Here is a 23143-nt window from a genome sequence, read left to right as displayed (position 1 = left end):
TGAAAGACCCTGCAGATTCTTGAACAGGAGATGAAGTACTGTTGCTAACAAACATTCAAAGCCTTAAATAGAGAATATCAGATGAGAAAAATACTGTAATTCCTGCATCGAAACACACTGTACTGTGCAGTATCTCATAAAAATGAAAATTTGTTGCTGTTCACAGTAGGAAAACTTTTGCTTGGAAACCTAAATAGCCCATTTTCTTATTATATAGCCTAACGTCATTGTTGCGTATTTTATATTTTGAAGCACATGCTCTACCATTCTTTTTCAGATGTTAATCTTGAAAAGATGTTGGAGTACACAGGTAAAGTGGAACAATATTTTTTGCGTTTACTGTTCTTTACTAAAACATGATTGCACTTTCCATATTTAAACAATAAAAATACTTTGATAAAGCTTGCTCAAGCCTAACAGCCTGGGCCATGTGATCAGTAATTTTATTATACTATTCTTTCTTGTTAAAGAAGCAGAAAGCTACTTAAGTAACTTGCCCAGCGGTGCCAAACAAATCAGCGTGAAAATCAGAAGGCTGGTACTTTGTCACCTACAGTTCTATGCTTGTATTACTCAGCTACATTTCTTTTACACAGGTTTTGGTTTCGGGGCTTACGTGCAAGCACTGTTGCTAAGTTCAAGAAAGGGCAACAAACTGTGGTGAGAATGAAGTGATTCTTCCTGTGCACCAGCAAGTAGGGATTGGATTATGGGTCATGAATAGTCTGAACAGTATTTAGGCATTCAATGTACTCTAGTACATACAACTCTTCTTCCCTGTAAATTGGGGTTAAATTTGTGATAGAGGGAGATGAGAAAAAAATCAGCTTTCCAGCCGAGCAAGGAACACCAAATCCAAGTTGAGGCTACTGGGCAAAATACAGAAGATGTGATCGGTGACTTGTACGGCAGGCGAAGCAAGGGCTCATTCCTGACAGCCTGGCTATCAAGGTGATTTCCTAATAGGGAGATTCACCAGGCTGTGTAATAGTTTTCAATGGAAAATTGGGGAGATCCTGTCCATGGAGGGTCCGTTCGCCCCAGCTGTCGTGCCAGCGACTGGAGTCAGCCTCCCTGGGCGAGCAGAGCCGCGGGCTTGAGCCCCCAGCCCCGGGGCAGAGCCCCCTTTTCGGCTGCGAAAGGTGCCGCCTTTCACCTCTGCGACGCGGCCGCTGCTTCCCTGCCCCTGAACTCCTCACCTAAGCGCACCCTCATCCCTCGCCTTCAGCCTTCAGGAGGCGGCGGCTACATCGCCCGCGGGGAGCGCCGGGCCAGGCCCACCCGGCGGCTCGGCAGATCCTGAAAAGCTTCGGCCCTAGGCCTCAGAGGCCGCTCGGGCCCTGCCGCGGGGCTAGTGCCTCAGCCGCTGCCGCCCGGGCTCCGCCGCTCCCCTCGGCCTGACAGGACACCGCACCTCCCGCTCCGGCTCCCCTGGAAGCCACCCCGCCTCCTGCGCAGCCTTCAGTCACCGTCTCTCCGGTTGCGCGGGGCGACCCCGGCAGCGCTCGCCGGGGACGCGGCGGAAAGGTCCGGCGGGGCAGCGGCGCCTGACTCCCACCGCCGCGGCGCTCCCAGCGCGCCGCGCCGCCCGCAGCCTCCTCCCTGGAGCCAGCGCCAGGCCCATAGAGCGCGCCGGTGCCGTGCTAGAACGTACGCAGCGGGGGCCGGCTCTGCTGCGCGCGGCGGCAGCGGCGCCGCAGCGCCCCCTCGCGGCAACCGGCGGCGTCGCTGCGGACCGAGGAGAGAAAGGGAGAAGGGGCAGTAATGGCGGCCAGTTAGTGCGAGACTGAGCCGAGGAGGCGGCGGCAGCGACGGGAGGAGCCGGCGCGGCTCTGTCTGTGGCTCTGCCCGGCGGGCCGGCTTCCCCGCGGCACTTTTCATCTTCCTCCCCCTCCCCCTTTCCCTCCCCTTCCCCTCCCTACCCGAGCCCCCGCCTGTCTGCCCTCCCTCCTCCCTCCGCGCCGGCGGCAGCGGCGGCGGCGTCCCCCCGTGTGCCCCCTCCCCGGGGCCATGGTGAACACCAGGAAGAGCTCTTTGCGCCCCCTGGGCAAAGCGGCGGCCGCTGCGGCCGGAGCCGGCAGCCATTTCATCTCGTCCCGCACCCGCTCCTCCAAACGGGGCACCAAGGCAGATGCGGCCGGGCTGGAAGAGACGGCGGCAGCGCGGGTGAGGACCGGCGGGTTCACGGGGGACGGGGAGGGAGACGGCGGCGGGGGGGCAGCGGCAGCAGCGAGGGCCTCCGCCGGGGTGTCACTGGGGACAGCGCCGCTACTGTCGGGGGGGGGGGGTTGGGGTACGGGCGCTGGAGTGGGGGGGGAAGGTGTTGAGCCGGCTGTCGGCTTGAGGCAAAGAGGAAGGACGGCGGAGCCGGCGGGGAGCCGGGGTGAGGAGAGACCGTTGGACCGTTGAGCCGGCAGGGAGCCCGGGGACGCGGGGGGCCGGCTGCGGAGAGCCGCCCGCTGCGTCCCAACTGCGTTCCCTGCTCGGTGGGGAGAGGCCGGTGCCACTGACAGGGTACGGGGGCGGCAGGGGCCGCGGGGGGCGAAGTTGCTGCCCCGCTGGTGCCGGTGCCTGGGGCGGGCAGGGCCGGCGGCGGCGGGCGGGGGGCCGGCGGCGGCGCGAGGCTCCCCCTGCGGCCGCGCCCGGCTCTGCGCCGGCCGCCAGACAAAAGTTGGGAGCTGCGCCCGCAGCAACTTCGCAGCCCTCCTTCCCGTGTATGTCTGTATCTATACATGTACTTATTTCCCCTTAAATGACCTCGTTTCCTGCGGAGTTGGTGTCTGAGAAGGGTCCCCCCCCTTTTCGTGACACCCCAGTCCCCCAAACGGGAAGAGAGTAATTTTGCCATCAGGTTTACGTTGATTGCTTTCCCAACATAAAATTTCCGACTTACTACAATGGCTTCGTTTGTACTGGCTAATGGCAAGTGAATAGTACGGTCTCATCTGGAAAATTAACGTTTGGTAAATTCTAATTGGCAGAAAGGATTCAGGAGCCTGGTTTTCTTTCCCCCCTTTGTTGTCTCTAAACAGATCTGTTGACAACAGCTATATTTTTTAATTATAGGCAGGGCTTTTTTTTCTTTCCGTTGGTAGAACTTGATGTATTGCTTTGAAGATTTAAATTAGTGGTTGTAGTTGCCTGATCTGCATACATATTTTAAAAGCAATGTAAATATGGAAGTGAAAATTGAGGGTCAAAGCATTTGACAGTGATGTACCAACAGGCCATGTCCCAGCCTCTGCTTAAGAAGGAAGTTCGACAAGCAGAAAAACAGTAATAGCAGCCAGAGGCAGATTAGAAGGATGACACCTGGAAGTGTCACAAAACCTTCTGCTCCATACTTTTAGTTTTAAAATACTAAAAAATACCAAACAACCCCCAAAACAAAAGAGACCCCCCCCACAGCCCCACCCCACCCCCCCCAAAAAAAAACCCTGACTAGGTATTCTGTGCCTCCTGTGCTTCTCTTTCAGCTCTTTCATGCTTCACAGTTCTTCCCTTCCCCCATTGTACTTTTCCTCCTTGTCCCCTATTTCTTCCTCGTTTAATTTCATTAGACTCATGGGGATGCAGCACCATGGCTGTAAAAAGCTGTTCTGCTTGTTCTGGTGTGCAGTTTCTGTTTATTCATATCGTGGGTCTTGTGGTTTGTGAGGCAGAGTTTTAGTGTAACCCTTACTGGTGTACTTTGCAGGGAGTTTACTGCTGCTGAAAAAACCCAACAGCTTAGGCTTCTTGCCAAATATTTTTCATCTATGACTAGTATTTTTATACTACAAATCATTACAATGTTTAAATTTTGTTATTGTCATGGTGTAAGGAAAGGAGATTGTGCAAAACATTGTCACAAGATCTGTAAATGCATCCCAGGATATTGCCCAGGCTTCTAAAAAAGCATTTCTTCTACAGTTGTCTGTTCTGGTCTGTGGCAGTGGGCTTGTTTCATTTCACAACAGGTCTCATGTATTTGAGGCAATTTTATTTTTAAGATGTGAGCGCCAAAGGTGAGCATAAGTTATCCTGGGAGAGGTTTCTATTTATTTATTTATTTCTGTTTCTCCTAGTGAATTTTGTAGAATATATGTATCCCACTGTATTTTACAGTTGTCTTTGTACAGCTGTTTTTATTTCCCAGATGGTAACTATTTGTCAGTGATACAGTGTCTTTCTCTTGAGCTCCTGAATCTTCTTGAAGTAGTGCCAGAGGAGGATTTCAGCGAGTTGAACATGAATAAGTATAGCAGTAGGAAGACAAAGCCTTTGCTTTTGGAAGCAACTGTCGGGAGACAGATAGTGAGGCTGTTTTGTGCAGAAAGTGCACTGGGATCGTTTTCATGCAGTTGTATTTTTTTTTTCCTTTTTTCAAAGTTGAGTGGAACAGTGTGTCCTTTTGAAATCTTTTGGGTGTCACGTCGGGAAACCAGCCTTACTATCAGCAGTTAATCGGGTTAATGGGCAGCTAGAATTTGGAGCTGTGGCAGAGATGGTACACTTCTTATTTGCACTGTGTGACTTCATTTTCTTCCACAGAGGTTCTGACTCGGACTCCCAGAGAAATGCTCTTCAGTGGCAATGATTGTAATTACCTTTCAGAATGTATTTGAAAAGATCATCTATTTGTTCCTTATTAGCAGCAGAAACTCAGTTAGCAGTCTAATGGCATCCTGTAGGATGCTGATTAGACCAGATGAGGGGTTAGGAGTTGCTTCCCACCTGTTTTATATCTGTTTCCTTTTCCTTCCTTCTCCTTTTTATTTCCCCGCTTTTCCTGTATACATAGGATTTGTTTTGTTTTGCATCCATTTACAAGGACAAGCTTGAATCCCTACTCTCCCAAGAACTAGTTTCTAGTCTTCCCGTTCAATATTATGTCGAGTTACATATTAATAGTGTCCAGTTTTGTTTGATCTGAATCTGGAAGCAACATACATTCTGTGGAAACGGGCTATAATTGTCTAAATGCCTTTATTGTATCCTCTGTATTCCCTCTATATTACTTGCTCATCTTGAGAAAGCAATGATGTCAGTCTTTGAAAAGTAAACAGTTTTGAATTATTGATTGGCGACCATGCGTTCAGTGATTGAGATAAGTACATGTGTGTCCACTAACCAGAAGCCAGATTAAAATGAGCAAAATCTCTCACTAAATGGATCAAGGAGCCAGGAAGTTTATTCTCTGAAGTTATGTCATGGTGGAGTGCACAGAGAGGAAAAACTGGACTATGTTTTCTTCTTGTTTTCGGGATTGATTTATACGCTATTTAATGGAAATTGAAGCTATCCTTACATACATTTATATTCTATCTTTAGATGAATTATATGTATATTTTCCCTTCTAGCATTAAAACTTGGGAAGTGATATGGTTTTATGTTAAAGCATTCTGATGAGAAAAGTGCCTAAAAATCTTCCAAAGTTTTCAGAAACATAGAATTGTAACATGAGACTTCACAAATCCAGTGGACTTCATTCACGCTATGAAAGAATTGAGGATGCTGTGACCATAACTGATTAAATTTGTGCTTTAGATTTACTGATTTACTGTTTTGAGATATTGAGCTGTGATTGTGGTAACACTTATTTGCAATTGAAATGATTTTTCTCAGGCATCTGAAAACACAGAATTGTTGATCAAGAAAACTAATGAATTTATTGTAAAATAAACACTTAAAATTGTGTCAGCCTATTAGACATTTTAGAAATGTATACAAGATTAGCTTAATTTAATTAGTCAAGAAAGCATTAGCAGTGCCTTAAGAGCTCCTTGAGGGCACTGTGATAATTGTAACACACGATCCTAGCTAAAAGTAGTACTGCCAACATCGTTCAACTTACTTGGTGGCAACCTAGAGCTCTCCATTGTACTTAATTGCTAACAGGAGCAAACACGGACTTGAGGATTGACATCGAGTGCAGTAGTATGGGAAGGTATAAAGCTAAGCAACGTTTCTTTCCTCAGTATATTTTAGTGTCTCTTCCTGTAATTTCTCAGTCTGTAAGAATAAATATTTTTTTCTAATATCTGAGTGATAATGCAGTTTTTGTAATGTAAGCTCATTGATAGGCTTCTTAAAAAATCTTTAATGATCAGCTATTGAAAATACAGAAAATGAACTTAAAAAAGAATTATTATTTCTTTTAAAATACTAGATTTCAATGCACCCCTTAGAGCTTTCTAAAAATTAAATTTTCCTTTATGAGAGAGCCTGATTCAGATTAACATATTTCTTTGTTGTCTTTGCAAAGAGTCTTACAGTGTTCTGGATGTTCTCCGGCTTTAATTAAAGCAATAGAAAAAGTTAGAGTTTCCTCCACATGCTGGAAAAATTACACTTGCTGACACCCCCCCCCAATGTAAAGCTCTTCGGGGCAATAAAAGCAAATAGCTATGTTTTTAGAGAAGTGCATTGTCTTACTGTTCGCGTTTCCAGTCACATCAATAAAGGTGCCGAGGCTGATGCTTTTACAGTTCTTTGAAATACATTCTGAAATAGAGAGCTTTGTGAAGTTATTCCAAACAATTTCATATAAAGGAAGATTCCCCCAAAAATTCATTTTTTCAGTGCGTAATAAAATGTCGAGTTCTTTCTGGTTTAGTGGTCTGCTGCTCTTTTGGGACTTAGGAGGAGAAAATCAGTGATCTAAAACGAATCGTGCAGTCTGTTCCTTGGTAGCCTGGTATTAATACATCTGCGAACAGTGGGAAATTGAGCAATTGTTGGAAGCAATCTATGTCCAAGTTTCTGTCAAAATACCATACAGTCAGCATTTGTCATCCTTCCATGTTTCCAGAGTGCTGTCTTGAGTTTAATTTCTTCCTGTGTATCTTGCCAGATCAGTCTGGGCCACTATCTGAAGTCAGGACACCTCCAGAGTGCGCACAGTTTGGTTTGGGAGGCACTTGCACATCATGTTTGAAGCTGACTATCTTTGCTCTCACACTGTTAGTGGGCCTTAAAAGGAAGCAATCCAGGGACTAATCCAGTGAGTGAGTAAGACCTCCAAAGAAAACTCAGGAAATGGTGTTGATACTTGGTGTGCTGCATTGCTTCCTCTGAATACTGGGCTTGTCCCAAAGTAATATTAATAAAAGCTGCTTCTCCAACTACTGTCTCTAAGTTTAAACTTAAAGCAGAATGCTGAACTCATTGCTGAGAGATCTCATGGCAATTTCTGCAAGACTGGTGTACAGCTTGGGGTTATGCAAGATAATTAGCTCAGGTAATTACATTCTGATCACCTCCATCCCCCTGCAGTTTCAGTCGGATGTGGTATAGTTCTGCATATCCCGCCCTAAATTGTTGAGCTTTTGCTATATAGTGTGGGAAAGTTTTCATTCCAATCTATTGATAGTTTAAATGATTTTGCTGTAAAACTTTATAAACCCCTTCTCAAACCAAAGCACCCAGCAAGTAGGCATCAGTGAAGCTTTCACTGTAGCTGTGGCCATTTTAAAGGTCGTTGATTGTTCATTAGATGTTTTAGTGTTAATATGTTACATTGTGTGTGGGTAGTATCACTCATGAACCCACTTACGGCAAAGGGAGCTGACAGTTTTTTCAGCCTTTTTCATCCTTTTTTTTTTTTGTAGTCTTCATGCCTTGCTGCTTTTTCTAAACAATTTTTCCATCTCTGAGTTTACTCTTAAAATACCGTCTTTATTACCTTTGGAATATTCGTGGTTTATTTTAACCATTCATTTTGCTTTAAATTGTTGTTTTGCATTTATACTTGCATAGACTCTTTTCCTGAATAAATCTGATTTCTTCTTGCTTGGTAGCTATTAAAACAGGCCACTTTTCAACCAGTTTTAAGATGAATGTGTTACCTTCTGTAAGCTTTTTCATTTGGCACAGTTGAGTATGTTTATGCTATAGTAGCTTCAACTCAAGTTGAACTAGGTATGAAAGAGGTAGCTTTAGTACTTGTACCAGAAATACAGAATTTATAAGCTTGTCCATGTTTCATAGTTTTTGTAGCTTGTTCTGAATTTTGTGGCCAATGACCAAACTAATGTAAAGCTTTGGTGGAAAGGTTTATGCCCAGTTGCACTGGGAGCAGGTAGTTCAGTTTGGGCATTTTCATAATGTGGGAATGGGCTTTTTGCTCTTCTCCAACCTCCAGTCAAGCGTTTCATTTTAAATGGGTAAGTAGTTGAGCCAAGCCATTTAAATAACCTGAAATGTAGAAGCTGTTCTTTCTGTAACAGTGGAAGAGATTACTTTCATGAAAATTTGTTGTTGTGCTTCAGTAATCTCTTATTCCATATTCTTATTATTTCTCTGATGTATCTTTCAGACCTTGAATGTTGTTTTTATTGTGATTTAAAACACAATACATTAATTGTAAGATTTCATATTACGATTTTAATTTTTTTTTCTTTTGAAATACTGTCTTCAAGTGCATTGTAGCTGCAGATACAGAAGCATTTTTAATCCCACGTTTTGTTTTTTTCTTTCACACAGAAGGCCACCTTCCTGTAGTGGCACTTGCTGCAGACATGTCCTTGCTTAGTTTACTGACTCGAGTACTTGGTCATGTCCAAACTTTAGGGACATCTCTGTTCCAAGGGTTCTCTCTGTTCTTCTACATGCTGTCTTCATTCAGATCATTCTGTAGCTTTACTTAGGTTTATAGTAGCACTGAAAGGAGGCCATGTCCTCCAGACTTTCTTTGGGATGGGTTTTTTTCAGCAGAAACAAGACGGATTTTTGAGGACTAAGGGCAGGGAAAAAACTTGACTGTTTTAATTTTTTCCACTTCCGAATTGTAATTATTCTTGAATGTTTACATAAATACAATTTTGGCTTTAAAAGTCTTAGTTAACAGGATCTAGAAACACATGGAAATGGTTAATGTGGTTCTGACTAAAAATGGCTTGCTTTTAGTATTCCTTCAGTGATAAATTAGGAAAATCAGTGGTTTTAAAAACTTCTGTTATGTAGATTTCTAAAAAAACTTCTGAGTAAGGTGTGGACCCCCATGCAGCGAGTAGAGACCTCTTCTCTGGAGACTTGCTCTTCTGAAGGTTTGTGATTTCATGTGTGCTGCAAGCAGTTAACTCCTTAATTGTGAAAACAAATAGACTTGCCAACACTAATGCTTGCTGGCCATTTGATCAGCTGGATCAGGATCAGGTTACTGGTTTGGCTCAAACTAATCCTCTTCCCCACATCCTCCTGTTTCCCCTTGCCTCCCATCCTTCCCTCTGATTGAAGGGGGCCTACAAGGATGCTGGAGAGAGACTCTTCATCAGGGACTGTAGGGATAACACAAGGGGTAATGGGTTTAAACTTAGGCAGGGGAAGTTCAGGTTAGATAAAAGGAAGAAGTTTTTTACCGTGGGGGTGGTGAGGAACTAGAACAGGTTGCCTGAAGACATAAATGCCCCATCCCTGGCAGTGTTCAAGGCTGGGGTGGATGGAGCCTTGGGTGACATGGTGTAGTGTGAGGCGTCCCTGCTCATGGCAGGGAGGTTGGAACTAGATGATCTTAAGGTCCTTTCCAGCCCAAACCATTCTGTGATTGTATGATTATCAGCTGAAAATTCACGATCATAGCATCCTACCTACCCTCTGCATGGGTAGTAGCATTTTCCCAGGTGTCTCCAAGCCCTATCCAACCTGGCCTTGAGCATTGCCAGGGATGGGGCAGCCACAACTTCTCTGGAAAACCTGTCTCAGCTCCTCACCACCCTCACAGGGAAGAATTTCTTTCTAATATCTAATCTAAATCTCTCTCTTTCAGTTAAAGTTTAAATCTGTTTCCCCATCTCCTGTCAGTACATTCCCATGTCAAAAGCACCTCTGCATGTTTCTTGTTGGCCCCTTTAGGTACTGGAGACTGCTCTGAGGTCTCCCTGGAGCCTTCTCCAGGCTGAATAACCCCAACTCTCTGAGTCTGTCACCATATGAGAGGTGCTCCAGCTCTCTAAGCATCTTTGTGGCCTCCTTTGAACTTGCTCCAATAGCTCCACATCCTTCTTGCACTGGGGCCCCAGAGCTGGATGCAGTACTGTGTGTGGGGTCTCATGAGAGCAAAGGGTGAGAATCACCTCCCTCGGCCTCCTGGTCACAATATCACCTTAGTTTTAGTGAAGGCACAAAGGAGGGGAGAGGGACGCTTGTGGTGGAAATGCTTGGAGAGGAGCAGTAATGCTGGGTTTGAGGACAAACCTCGGCTTGCTGTTTATGAGCTCTGTCATAGTTTGTCAGAGGTTTCTCTGCAGCTGATTCTCCCTTCATGAATCCACAAGTAGTCTATAGATCGCAAGAGTTTTTTGGATGTCAGACCAAAAGTCACTGAAGGGCACTCAACCTGGATATGAATGGGTGTCTTTTTCTGTCGAAGACAGAGGGAATGTTTGCAAGTGTGAAAATTCCCACTAAACACTGTTGTAGGTAGCGGTTTCTATTTCTGACTTGTAAACTTTTAACTTCCCTCCAAAGTTTTCATATTTATTAAATAACCTGTAATTCTAGAATTGGAGAGTTCCAGGAAATATACTGGACGTCTGTTGAAAAAATGAAGCATATCTTCTCATGCAAAAAAGTTAGGGGCTTTTACGTGGATGAGTTGGGAAGAATTTATTTTTTTCTGAAAAAGTCTAGATGATGGTATTCTTTATATTCTTAATGGCTGTTACTGATATAAGCATTGCGTACTGAAAAATACCACAGAAGCTGAATGTTAAAAGGATTTCGATCATCCTGCAGTTGAGGTGTTCTTTACGGTCATTATCACCAAATGAAATACAGCATTAATAGTTGTTTATTCAAGATCATCAAGCACTTAAGCATGACTCTTGTTATTTTTCCTTAACACCTGTGGAAAGCCAATGTCTGATAAATGACTGCGTGCAAGCAAGCGAAAATGAGAGAACTGGAACTAGGAGATGGGTTCTTTTAAGTCTTTCTTTTAGGTCTTCTTAAGCTATCAGTAAGGTTAACACACAAGGTCCTTAATGAAACTTGAAGTTATTAGTATGGTAGTTAATGTGCTTTAATGGAAATACATTTTTCTCCCTCCCCTTCCCCCCCCAGCTTCTTGTCATTTGAAGGCACAGGCGGTATACTTACTCTAGATTTTTAGGACACAAAGTTAGATATTTAGCATGTGGCAGTACATACTTCAGAGACATGAATGCAGCCTACTGTATTATCCTACGACCTCGAGTTGAGTCTTGTTACCGTCTTCTCCCAGACAAGTGTATCAGGTCTTACCTCTTCCCACCAAGCAGGTAGCCAGTCCTCCCATGGAAGAGAGGGGCTGAGGGCATTTGCCAGGATAATGTGGGGTGGGGTGGGGAGGGAAAAGGAGCTTGTTAGGATGTGTTGGTGCTGGAGGGAGTGGGTAGTGCAATGTGTCATCCTGAAATTAGGACATAGTGCAGATGTGTAAGGCAAGGTGTGGTCCTTAGTTTGGGCACGCTGATGGGAGCGTTTCAGCTGCTGAAAATATGTAATGAGCAGAAAGGACAGTTTTAGTCTTTTTTTTTTTTTTTTTTTTTCTTTTTTGTGAAGATACTATATAGCAAAGGGGGGAACATAAGAAAAAGAAACAGGATTTGAAGGGATTTATTAGATTCTGGTCAGACAACATTGCAGTCATGGCAGAAAATTTGTTTGATCTACTTACTAGGACTTGGAACCAAATAAGAGTAAAACTAAAAGTATCTCAAAGAGATTGTGAAGCCTTTTGATTTTTAATTGCTTATTATGCCTAGCCCAAAAATATATTAAGAAGGATACCTAGCTCTTACCTAACTTTCATCAACAGATCTTAAAGTAGATCTTTAATGGGATAAATTTGTAGAAGTTCACGTTTTAACACATACTTTTTACCTTTGCAGGGGGGCAAGTGGTTTATCCACAGTCACTGGACAGAAAGTGGTTTTGGTGTATTTTTTTGGTATGTTTTCAATGACATTATAGTTCAAACACCAGAAAAACAAGTTATTTGTTAACTGAGGGCAAGGTTGTCTGAGGGCAAAGATGAGTGATCAGTTTAACTAATTGGTACACTGGGGACACAATTACATTTTTTCATAAAATGCAGGTTTTGGAAAGATAACTTTTATCTTTTTATACCATTGGGATAAAAACGTTTATTTAAATGCATTGAATATCCCTGAAATATGTATTGCATTTCCTTTTATGCACAGCCTATTTCCAGAAAACTTTGCATGTTAGGGGAAAAGGTAGATTGGATTTTTTTCACATGTACTTTTAAAATATTAATCCAGATTATTAATATTCTTGGGCATCTGAGAAGATGCATTGTTACTCACAAAATACATCTTAAATTATGGTAGGAGTAACTGTAGGACCTGGATTCAGTTTCTCCAAAGTTAGTAAAAGTAGATTGAGAGATGTCCCAGGTCATTTTTGTCTTTTCAGAGAGTTAAATGGAGACGAAAAAGTTACTTTTAAATATCAGAGGCAAAGAAGCTCATGGCAGGGGGATTGGAACTAGATGATCTTAAGGTCCTTTCCAAGCCTATCTATTCTATGATTCTAATAAACTAAAGTTTGAAGTAGAGACTTTTAAAAACCTGTACCTAAAACATTTCTTGAAAATGTTTGTTATTATTGGGACAACAGTAAATATTGGGTGTTTCATGTTTGTTTAGTGGGCCAAAAAGAAAAACTGTTTTGAATAGTTTGTACTTCTAAAAAAATGCAGAGGAATAGCATGGATCAGTTGAAGTCGGAATGTTATTGTGTCTTAATTTTATGTCTTAGACAGGGAAGAGGTCATAGCAGAGAGAGAAACATAGATGCTGAGAGGTTTAAGACATTAGATTGGAAACTCTCATGTCTGACTTGTGAAGTTGCGTGAGCAATCATGCTAACTTTCTGGGTGTGTCAGAAGCTTAGGAGAAGGGTGTGACCCACAAAGTGGATGGCAAGGAGAGCAAGTTTGACCATGGTGGAAAAGTCAAATATTCATGTCTGCATGCCTGTGTTTTAGTACAGCTGAACCTGTGGCAAACCAGATGGAGTCTTTTTCAGAAATTGCAAGGTGTGGTTGTGGTTTGAATGTCAGCCCTTACTCAAAAACTTGATGAACTTGCCTTTATGTACTTGTTGATGACAGGGATAGAAGTGGTTCATACTCGTCCTGTGTTACCAAGACTGCTGGACTGTAGATCTTGGAGTGTTGAGACCAGCAGTGTAGTGAGTTCTTTGGATATTCTCTTGGCCAGGAGGTTCAACCTAAAACCAGAAGAAACGAACTTCCCTTCACTATGCCAGAAGTAATCTTTGTATTTTAACTTTAAAATTAATCAGCTATCATGCTTTAGCTAGACGATCCCTGTAATACAACTGAAGGCAAGCCCTTGTCAGTGAGGCCACCCTTTGTATGTGTCCTTCAGTCACACTGAAAGGCTGTATTGGTGATGTCACTTTTTTCCTAAAAGGATAGATTGAGAAGTTGTCAGTTTTATTAATTTATTTCTAGTTTGCGTTCTTTCAAAACTTAAGGACTTGCCTGTCTTATAAATTAAGCTCTATTAATATCAAATTATTATTTTGAAATTCAGGGTTGGAAATGAAAGAGACTACAGTTAGCATTGTATAGCAGTGTTTTTAAAGCTTGTTTGTGAATGTGTGTGTTATAAACATGTTTTCCATCTTTCTCCTTTTCATACAATGTAGAGAAAATAAGTAATTGTGCAGCTATATTGATTTTATTGCTTTTTATACGTATTCGTTTTAGATTTTGTCTCTAGTTATACCACTATCAGCAGTCAACTCTTTTCAGTGAAGATGTGTTTCCAGTGTTTGCCCACTACCTCTGCAAGACTCATGCTCTTGAATCTTAGCTCAACAGTGAAAGTGCAGCTAACACATTCTATTTTACTCTTGAATCCAAAAATAATGAAGACTGCCTTGCCAGTCTAGACCACAGATTGTATCCTGTTAACTCCAGTTATTTACTTACTATAACTGTAACTGCTAGTAAAAGTGCTTTCTGTAAGAAGCTGTGATGGGTTCTGGTTGTTCTGGATCACAGTTTGAGTTTGGCAGGTCTCATTTCTGTTAGATCAATACCATTGCACTAAATATTGTTTTACCTCTTTGTAGTACCCGACGCTACGTAAGCTCATTTTTTGATTCTTCCATGCTTGCTTTTTCTTTGTGGCTTTGGTATGCTTTCAGGCAATTTATGACATGATTAAGATTTTATTAATTCATATTCTCTGCATTCTCTCAGCATGTGAGTGCATTTGCTTCAGTGCAGTGTTTCATTAGGAGCTTGGAGTTCAGTGCATTGGTTCCTACTTCTGCAATTGCATTATTAATTTCTTAATTTTTAAATTTGGAGCTTGTATCATACATTTCTCTTTCTAGTCCCAGAACATTTTCATGATGTGTGTACTGTTAAGTAATAAGCTTCTGGGTTGAAACTGAAGTACTGTTTTTAATCATAAAAGGTATAAATGGTTTGAGACCCAGTTACTTGAGGGAGCAAGCTGAGTGGAGTGGAATCATTAGACCTCTTTTGCTATAAATGGGAGGAAGCAGTGCATAGACTGCTCTCTGAAAAGGCTTCTCAAATTGAAATTAATTTTTTTTCCTGTTGTAGCATATCCCAATTTGGCTAATCTCTTGAGTGTAGTGAAAGCTCTATCTCCATATTTTACTGTAGGTAGGTGAATGTTCTGGATGAAAGTCTAGGTGTGATTTGTTTCCTTAGAGCTCAAATTTTTAAGATTGTTAGAAAATGGAGCTTGGGTTCTTGTTAGATATACCTAAAATTGCAGTGATTTCTCATTGTAGTAGCTTTGTTGCTGCTTCATGGTAAAACATTTTGCATGTTAGAGCATCTTCTACAGCAGGCATCCTAACTTAAGTTAATGTTTGGCCTTGACTGTCTTAAAATTTAGACTTGCTTTGTACCTGCTACTTTACTGTGTACAGTTAATATGCAGACACGTGAGGCCCAGCTGAAGGTAGTGTCCTACACAAAGAATAACCAGCAATCATCATGTCTGTTAAGTAAATGCCTTCATTACTAGTCCAACTCTTTAGGCAGCAGCACTGATGTGATCACACTGACGGTTAGCCTGCTCTTCCAGTTTTTGAAGCTATTGGCCAGTATCTGTTCATCTGACTGAATTAGAGATCTCAAAGATACTCATCATTTACAAATTTTGTGAATATTGGTAACTCAGTAGCAGAGGGAGACCTGATGTAGTAGATTTTGTCTCCAGGCTTATTGCTGATATATTGGTTTACCTGCCAGCTGGCCACTTGACATGCACGTAGCTCCAGAGTAACTACATTGCTGTGTTGCCTTTGACCAATAAATGCGTAGGACAAATGAGGAATACTAGATAATGTTGAGACTTGGGACCAGAGGCAGGTAGCTGGGTGAAATGCAGAGAAAGGTGGTCACACAAGACCTGGGAGGAGTTAGGATTTTTGCATGGGAAGAGGTAGAAGAGGTATAGGAACCTGTGCATTATTAATTTTACTGCTTACAAAATTGCTTTAATGTTAGCACTCATAAAGCTTCATTATATGCTTGTTCCTCTTTTTTAGTTTCATTTTCTCTGTCTTGCCTAGCCGGTTTAAAACTGGTTCTGTGGCTTACCTTGAAACTCTGCTTCTGTACTGCACAGGGCAGCTCTTGTAGTTTCAGAAAGTGGTTACTGAAATTGAGTTAGCAATGATGTATTTCTCTAAGCCTGCAAATAAACTTGTGGCTGATTAAAGCAAAAAGTACATACACAGATGCTTACAGAACTCAGAAGTGAATATGTCCACTATTAAAATTTTGTGAAAAGTTGATATTTTGGAGTTGCAGAGTTATGGAAATATCTGGGTGTCTGCCCATGTATTTTACAGTGCTATGCAAGGTGCAGGTGATTTGTATTTAGGAATGGTGGTAGTTACCTCTGCTACCACTTTGACTAAGCCTTAGTTTTAGATCCTGAATTCTGCTTAATCTAATTTAAAGTTTTAATTATGATCATCTGGCATAAATATTGAATTATATTGGCATACTTCCTAAAGAAGTGAAATAATGAGGAAGGAAAAAGTGTGGGTTTTGTTTTGTTTTACTAGACTTAAATGAGCCTTAAGATTGAATCTTAACATAGGCCTCTTTCTTTTCCTGGATTTACCTTGAGAGGCTAAAAATTATCAAAGTTAAAAGTATGTTTAAAATGAGATACGAATGTGGGCTTGTTAGCATTTAAGGCTAGTTTTTAGTATTTAGTGGCTTTTTAAAAATATTATCAAAAGTATTTACAAGTATTCATAGTATAAATAAAACCCACATGTAGCATATTCAGTAAATAAAGATTATATCATAAGGAATGCAGTATTGATTTATTAGTATTATAAGTAATATTGGTTAATATTTGTTAATAATATAAATTGGGGAGCAAAATGTTAAGGCATGATGCAGGCAGCCTGTTTCACTCACAACTTGCTCTTCCTGTAGGCAGTGGTTCTATCCTCACTTCATGTTTTTTTCTTGCACTGTCTCCTTACTCATCTGATACCTCAGTGAAATCATTCACCTCACCAACTCACTAACTTCCTGCTAACCTGGTACGAAGCTAGTATAACCAAAGGAGAGTGAACTTTCGAAGCTTTAGTGAATGAGTTTGGTTTATGGGTGGGTCAGAGAACAATCAGAAGATCAAAGAAGGTTGGAGTGGTGCAGCCAGGTAAGGGAGTGCATGGGCCAGTCACAGGGCTCAGTGGTGCTGAGCTGTCTTGTTGAGCTGCACCTGTACATTTGGACTTCTTTAGGCTTTGCCACTTTTTAAATACTGTGCTGTGATAGTCTGTCTTTCTCTCTTCAGAACAAGACTTTTTTTCTTTTTAATTTTCTTGAGTATGTGAGACATGATGATGTTGAATTATCTGGAGTACAAGTCAAATTGTTGTTGTTAATAAGCCTGATGAACAAATGTGCCTTCTGTGGTTATCTCCTTTCATACATGTAAAATTATCTTCTGTTCCTAAGTGCTTACTGAGAATTCCTGGATCTTCATATTTGGAAATTGATTACTCTGTTGTTGCAAGGGAGGATATTTAGATTTTTTCAGTGAAGACTGTTTCCATAAGCTACAATCTTTAATTATATATGAACATAAAATTTATAGAATCTTGATATTTTTAATTTTTTTTTGTACTTCTCCTTAACAGAAGTAGATCCTCAAAAATTTGCTGTTTGACCATTTCTGATGTACAGCTCTGAAGTAATCCCTTGCTACAGTCTTTGAATTTCTGTATATGTTACCTTTGATAAGCATGACAGAAAAGCCCTCTGATAGTGTGTAGGTGATTCTTAACTGGTGTTAAGACTAATGTTGCATGTATAATGCTGTTAATGAACTTATTAGACAAAAAGTGCCATGAAAGTATGAAGTCCACTTTCAGTTAGTCCTAGCTGTGTGTTTTGCAGGCTAAAGAAGAGAACAAGGTCTTGCAAAACTCTTACAAGAAGGAAGAGCATAATGTGACTGTTTAAGCATTTTAATGGCAGAGATAATGTCAGTAGAATAAATTCATGCTGTGTTTCTACATATTCTAATTTTCCTAAGGCCTTTTTCTCTTTACTGCACTATTAGTTCTTTTGCAAGTAGGGTAACTGTAGCAGTGTCATGTATGATATGCAAAATACAGTGGGTTAGAGATACCAAATGCTTGTTCAGAAATTCATGTGAAGTATTACAGAACAGTTTAATATTTAAAATTCAATATTCTGGTAATGTTTTCAGAATAAACATTTTTAGTATTTCATACAAGCTGGTGATAGAGACTTCCCTTTTACTAAGCTCAAGTTTCCTCCCCTTCTGTTTGGTTACATAAAAATGAGGCAATTAAATATGGTCTGATGCTTTTACTTTTCAGAAAGATGAAGGTAGTGATGCTAGCTTGAGTGATAGCCACGTATCTCCTCCCGCCAAACGTACCTCAAAACATGCTGATCCTGTGTGCAAAGACAAATCAAAATCACGCAGTACTGGGCAGCGAGAGGAATGGAGCATCTCAACTGGACAGTCCAGGTAACTTGGAGCCAAGAGAAAAATGAAGTCTTACCCATTTTTCCTGTATTGTTAACCAGCTTATGCTATTTCTGCACTGAGCTGCAGCGCATGCTCTTGAGTGTACTTTTGAAGTGTGTTATTTTCATACAATTTTCTTTTAGTGGAAAAAGACTCTGGAATGTGGGTTACATCAGTCCTCTCGTCTTTGTCTTTTCTTTCTGTGCGTATTTGTGCAAAAGTGGAAAGTAATTTTGAGATGCAGTCTGAATTCTAGTTTCTTCATACATCCAAATTTAGTGGCTTAATTGGTATTTTTATGTACTCAAGCTATAAGAAGACATATTTTAATTAGGAAATCAGTATTCCATCCATGGAATGGATAATGGTCAAGTTTCTTTCCATTGTTGTTTTCAGCCTCTCTTTGGTTGTAAGGACTCAAGTAAATTACTGTATTTTAGTAAATATAACCTCAATCCTACCACATTTTTATAACTTGAAGAAGAAGCAATTTGTTGCATTTTATAACTCTGATTAGTACTATTTTACAAAACATGCTAGTGTTCAAAAGGCTCTTCACACAATTACAAGTGATTATGAGACAGTATATTCCTGGGCCATGACCTTTCAGTTAATACTGGTTCTTTTGTAGCTATGTATTTCATATTTATCTACAAATTAAAATAATTCTTGCAATACTTTGTATGTAAGAATGACTGTGATTCTCTACTGGACATCTGCAGGGATGAAGTACACTTTTAAACCATGTAAATCTTTAAATAGATCTCTTTTCTTGCTTGTTTTTTCTTTTTAACACAGAATAAATTAAATATAGCATATTATGTGCCATGGTCATCTATGAATGTATTGAAACTCATGCACCTTCTATTTCTTTTAAGTATAGACTCGTACCTGTTAAAAATTCTAAGAATGAAAAAAATACTTAATGTGGCTGGGGGAATTTAGATCACTATGTCAAACGAAAATTTGGCCAGCATACTGAAGCTCATATTGTTACTCATGTAACTGTGACATGTCTTTGCATCCAAAGCCCTGGGTCTAGTAGTGATCTTGAATTGCAGAGCCTTTTCCCCAAAGTTTTGTTGCTTCTACTGGTTTATCCAAAGTGTTTAAATTATAATTGCCTTTGAAGAGCTATATTATGTTTCTGTTCTGAAACTTAAGGGGAGAGTTAATAGTAGGACATGGCATGAGGGAACACTGGAGGGATTAATAAAAGAGATGTTTAGATAATTGGGGGGATTCATATAATTGGTATTTGGCAGTTTTGTCCTCATGCCAATGTTGTGCATGAAGCAGACTCTTTAGAAGCTATGTGTCACAAAGCTTTTGAAGTCATAGTATATCGTATAACATTCTCTGTTTGAAGTTTATTTTCACAGTATAACTTTTGCTTGGAGAAAGAGTGTTAACGTTATTTGTGTGTTTAATGCAATTGTTTCCTAGGTTAACTTCTCAGCCTGGTGCTACACTACCAAATGGACGTAGCTTATGTAAGTGTATTACAGTGGACCTCTTCTGTCTTATTTTTACATTTAACAATTTTATGTCAATGATGTTAAGTTGCATATATTTTTGATAACTTTAGTGATTACTCTGACCATTTTGACCAGAAAAGTTATTGTTTTGGCTCAGTTTTCTTCTGTCAACATCTTGGATGCTCTCTGTCGACATGGGGAACATTCTTAGATGAAATTCCATTTCTCTTCTCAATTCAGACCTCTTGGCCATGATCTTGATGTTTTCCTTAATTCCCAAATTTACTGTTATGAACTAATTTTGGCCATCCTCTCCCAGCTGGTCTCTTTAATTTACTTATTCTCTTTGCTTATTTAAAATTTGGCCTTCTGTGGTTCTTCACATAACCCTGCTATTGCTTTAGAGAGACCTGCCTTGTCTGCAGCTCCTGCTACCTTAAACAATTTTCCTATATGCTTGTACCTTACAAACTTGCCACCTCATTGCATATCTTAGCTAAAGCCACTTTGTCTTTCGTGTCCCTTTTTCATCAATTTTGTCTTGTTTAGTTCTGTGTTGACTCTATATGTTAACCCATAAGCATATTTGGTATTTTTATTATTTATTGTTGTGCCTAAGGGACAATCAGGAGTGGGATCTCTTTTTATATGGCACTGTACAGAGTAGCTGGTATAGATTTGCTTGTGAAACCAATATGTTGTATCTGACCTTTTGATACTGTACTCGAAAGACTAAGAATTGAAACAGAGGCCAAGTGTGCATTTTAGTGTTGATTTTAACTTAAAGATATTGAATGGATATTTGAATGCCAAATTTTTGTAATAAAATGAGATTATCGTATAAGGAAACAAGCTTGAGTCTGAAGAAATAGGTTGTAAAATAACTTTGATAGGAATTTTAGAAATATATTTCTTAAGTGAATACAAGGGTGCTTATACTGTGCTCCATAACTTTTGTTTTATTGTCCTTGCAAAGTATTCTCTTATTGATTCTTATTTGTAAAAATGTTGTTTCCTGCATTTTGAAGTAGTAATACAAATTTCTCTTAGCTCTCAAAAGCCACCCCCTTCGAGGGGAAAAAAAGGGAGATGGGGACCATGCTTGCATAAACGGAGATATAGAAGTCAGAAAAAGTTGTCGGTCCAGGAAAAACAGATTTGAAACTTTGAATCAGAGTTTATTGTTTGATCAGCTAGTAAACAGGTATGTGGGGATACTTCAGTTGTATTCACAAAGCATCTTAATGATTGTTTTAAAAGTTAGAAAACCTTGTCTTCCAGTGCCATCTATGTGTTTTACTGTGGGAATGTATTAGCATTGAGGTAAGCTAGATTGTGGTTTGAGTTGCAGGCTGGGTCCTGTGCAGTAACTGCCTGTGTTATCCATGCTCTAAATGCAAAGCAATTTACCAGACTTCCATTGAGGAGTAAGCTACTCTGTGTTTACACCTGGATAAAACTGTGTATGTTGACAGTTATTGCAGAGTGGCTGACATGCTGTAATTCCACACTGTAGTTTGTTTCTTAGTAACCTGTTTATGTAGTGATACCCTAAATGTGATGTAAATTGGTGATCAGCGGCAGTGCTTGGAAGCATTCTAGATTTTGCTTGTATGATTTTTATCATAAAATACCAAAAGTTTGTAGCTTGTTTTTGTTTTTGTTTTTACCATTTGTTAGTAATTCACACAGGGTGGGTGTCACTTTTTGACATTTACTGTGCAGACAAAGTAGGTCAGAGAGGGAGGCACGGTCTGGTCTGAGCATAGGAATGGGAGCCAGAAATACTTTTCTTGAAATATTGTTTCTCTGTGGCCCTGGGCAGGTCACTTAATATGTCACCATTTTCCCACCTGTAAAATGGATTTTAATAATCACATCTTTGAGAGACTGCTTGCTCTTGGAAAATGATTTAAACAAGCATTTACTTGCCAAGTATAATCTTTATTGTTAAATGCATTCTGTTGAAACTTTATTAATTTAATTTTCTTTTTCAATTTACTCAGTAAGTACTTGGTATCAGTTTACAAATTTATATTGAGTTACATTTGTTTTTTCTAGCTGCAGTTGAATCTTCCTCTCCCCATCAACAGTAGGAAAAAGTCTACCATGAAGTTTGTAATTTGATATGATCATGGTACTGAAGTCTGTATATGAACTTGTACTGTTCACACTGATAACATTGTGTCCCGTAATCATTGGAGAGTTTTAAGAATGGGTTAGACAAATGTCTGTCAGGAATTATTTAGGTATTGTGTAGTTTGTTCTTGCCTGGCAGAGCAGGTGGACTATTCCAGGTCCCTCCAACCCTATTTTCTTTGGTAGTGAACTGCTACATCATTTTACTTGAAGTGGTTATGTCACATGACAGACATTTTAGAAGAACTGTTTGAAATTGATAGCGACAGTCCATAATGAAATCTTGACTTTACTGACTTCTGTAACCAGAACCTCACAGACTTCTTTCTTGGCAGGCTTCACCCTTCAGATTTCCTTTTAAACAGCTTGAAAGAAAGGAAGGGAAAGTTTCTGCCTTCTTAGAATTATTATACAATTATAGTAGAATTCCAGTGGAAATCTGCCATAATATCTGTGGGAAGCAGTAACTTGGTGTTCAGGACAGGTGGCCAAATAATTGACTTGGCCTGGGTAATACTCTGTAGTTTTCTCCCTTAGCAGTGAAGCATCTTGGCCAAAGTTATTATTTATACACCTCCATTGTTTTGGCAGCTGTTTACAAATACCTCAGGTAATGAAAATTTAGACTTATTAAATAGTTGAAGAGAAGTGGTAGTGAGGTCAAATGCCAAATGATGAAATTCTAGGTGTTACTGATTTAACATTTAAAAAAAACTCCAAACCTTTATGTATTAGTGACTTCCTGAGGCCAGGGTAAGATGCTGTAAAGCTCATGGGGTGAAGGCATTAATTGCTTTCCCAATATCGTAATTATGTAGGTGAAAAGCTTTAGTTTCTTATTTGACACCTAACATCTAAGCAGTTACAAATTTATATGCTACAATTTACACTGAGCAAAAATTTTTTTTTAAATGTTTAAGAGGCTAGTCTGATTTGAACCTTGAATTTTAATAGCACCAGCATTTCTTCTTTTGCATGTGTCTTAGCTTATATTCTGTAGGTTAGTCTTTCAGTTTTCTTTATTATGGTTGGTTTTGTCATTAGCTGATAAATTCAAGTAGATATCCTAAAATTTTTAGATTTTAGTTCGTTTTTTTAGTTGACTTGTAGACCTTGGAATAGCCAAGGTCTGTATGTTAAGTTGATGGATGTTATGTAAAAATTTGTGCTTGTCTGCTATTTTAAGACTAAATTTTTTTGTGTTAACTGTTGCATATATTTTAGTACTGCTGAAGCTGTCCTACAGGAAATGGATAATATTAACATCAGGAGAAATAGGCGTTCTGGGGAAGTAGAACGGCTACGGATGTGGACAGATACAGAATTTGTAAGTGCAGAGTGTCTCAGATCTAGGATAAAAGTAATATCAAGGGGAAGTGCATTTGTTTTTGCAGTCTCTGTGCATTTGTCTGTAGCTCCGTCAAAAAGTTGCAGATCTCTTCAGTGGATAACATTAAAAAACTTTATAAATTCAGAACAGTATTAATAGTG

At 40.1% G+C, this 23143-nt stretch overlaps 1 protein-coding gene across 3 annotated transcripts in view; it reads left to right on the top strand.

Moving 5' to 3' along the window:
• The first annotated feature begins 1742 nt into the window (after positions 1–1742).
• ATAD2B (ATPase family AAA domain containing 2B) overlaps positions 1743–23143 on the top strand; it is a 79155-nt gene continuing 57754 nt past the window's right edge. For all 3 annotated transcript variants that reach the window (XM_065681738.1, XM_065681739.1, XM_065681737.1), the window contains exons 1-5: positions 1743–2166; positions 17881–18035; positions 19482–19528; positions 20564–20717; positions 22877–22979. In XM_065681738.1, the coding sequence (XP_065537810.1) occupies positions 2011–2166; positions 17881–18035; positions 19482–19528; positions 20564–20717; positions 22877–22979 (615 nt within the window). In that variant the 5' untranslated portion in view covers positions 1743–2010. The remainder of the gene's footprint in view (positions 2167–17880; positions 18036–19481; positions 19529–20563; positions 20718–22876; positions 22980–23143) is intronic.

Source organism: Lathamus discolor, chromosome 5 (genome assembly GCF_037157495.1).
Source record: "Lathamus discolor isolate bLatDis1 chromosome 5, bLatDis1.hap1, whole genome shotgun sequence".
NCBI lineage: Eukaryota > Metazoa > Chordata > Aves > Psittaciformes > Psittacidae > Lathamus > Lathamus discolor.
The sequence above is the reverse complement of the archived record's forward strand: the minus strand, read 5'-3'. Positions and strand labels throughout refer to the sequence as shown.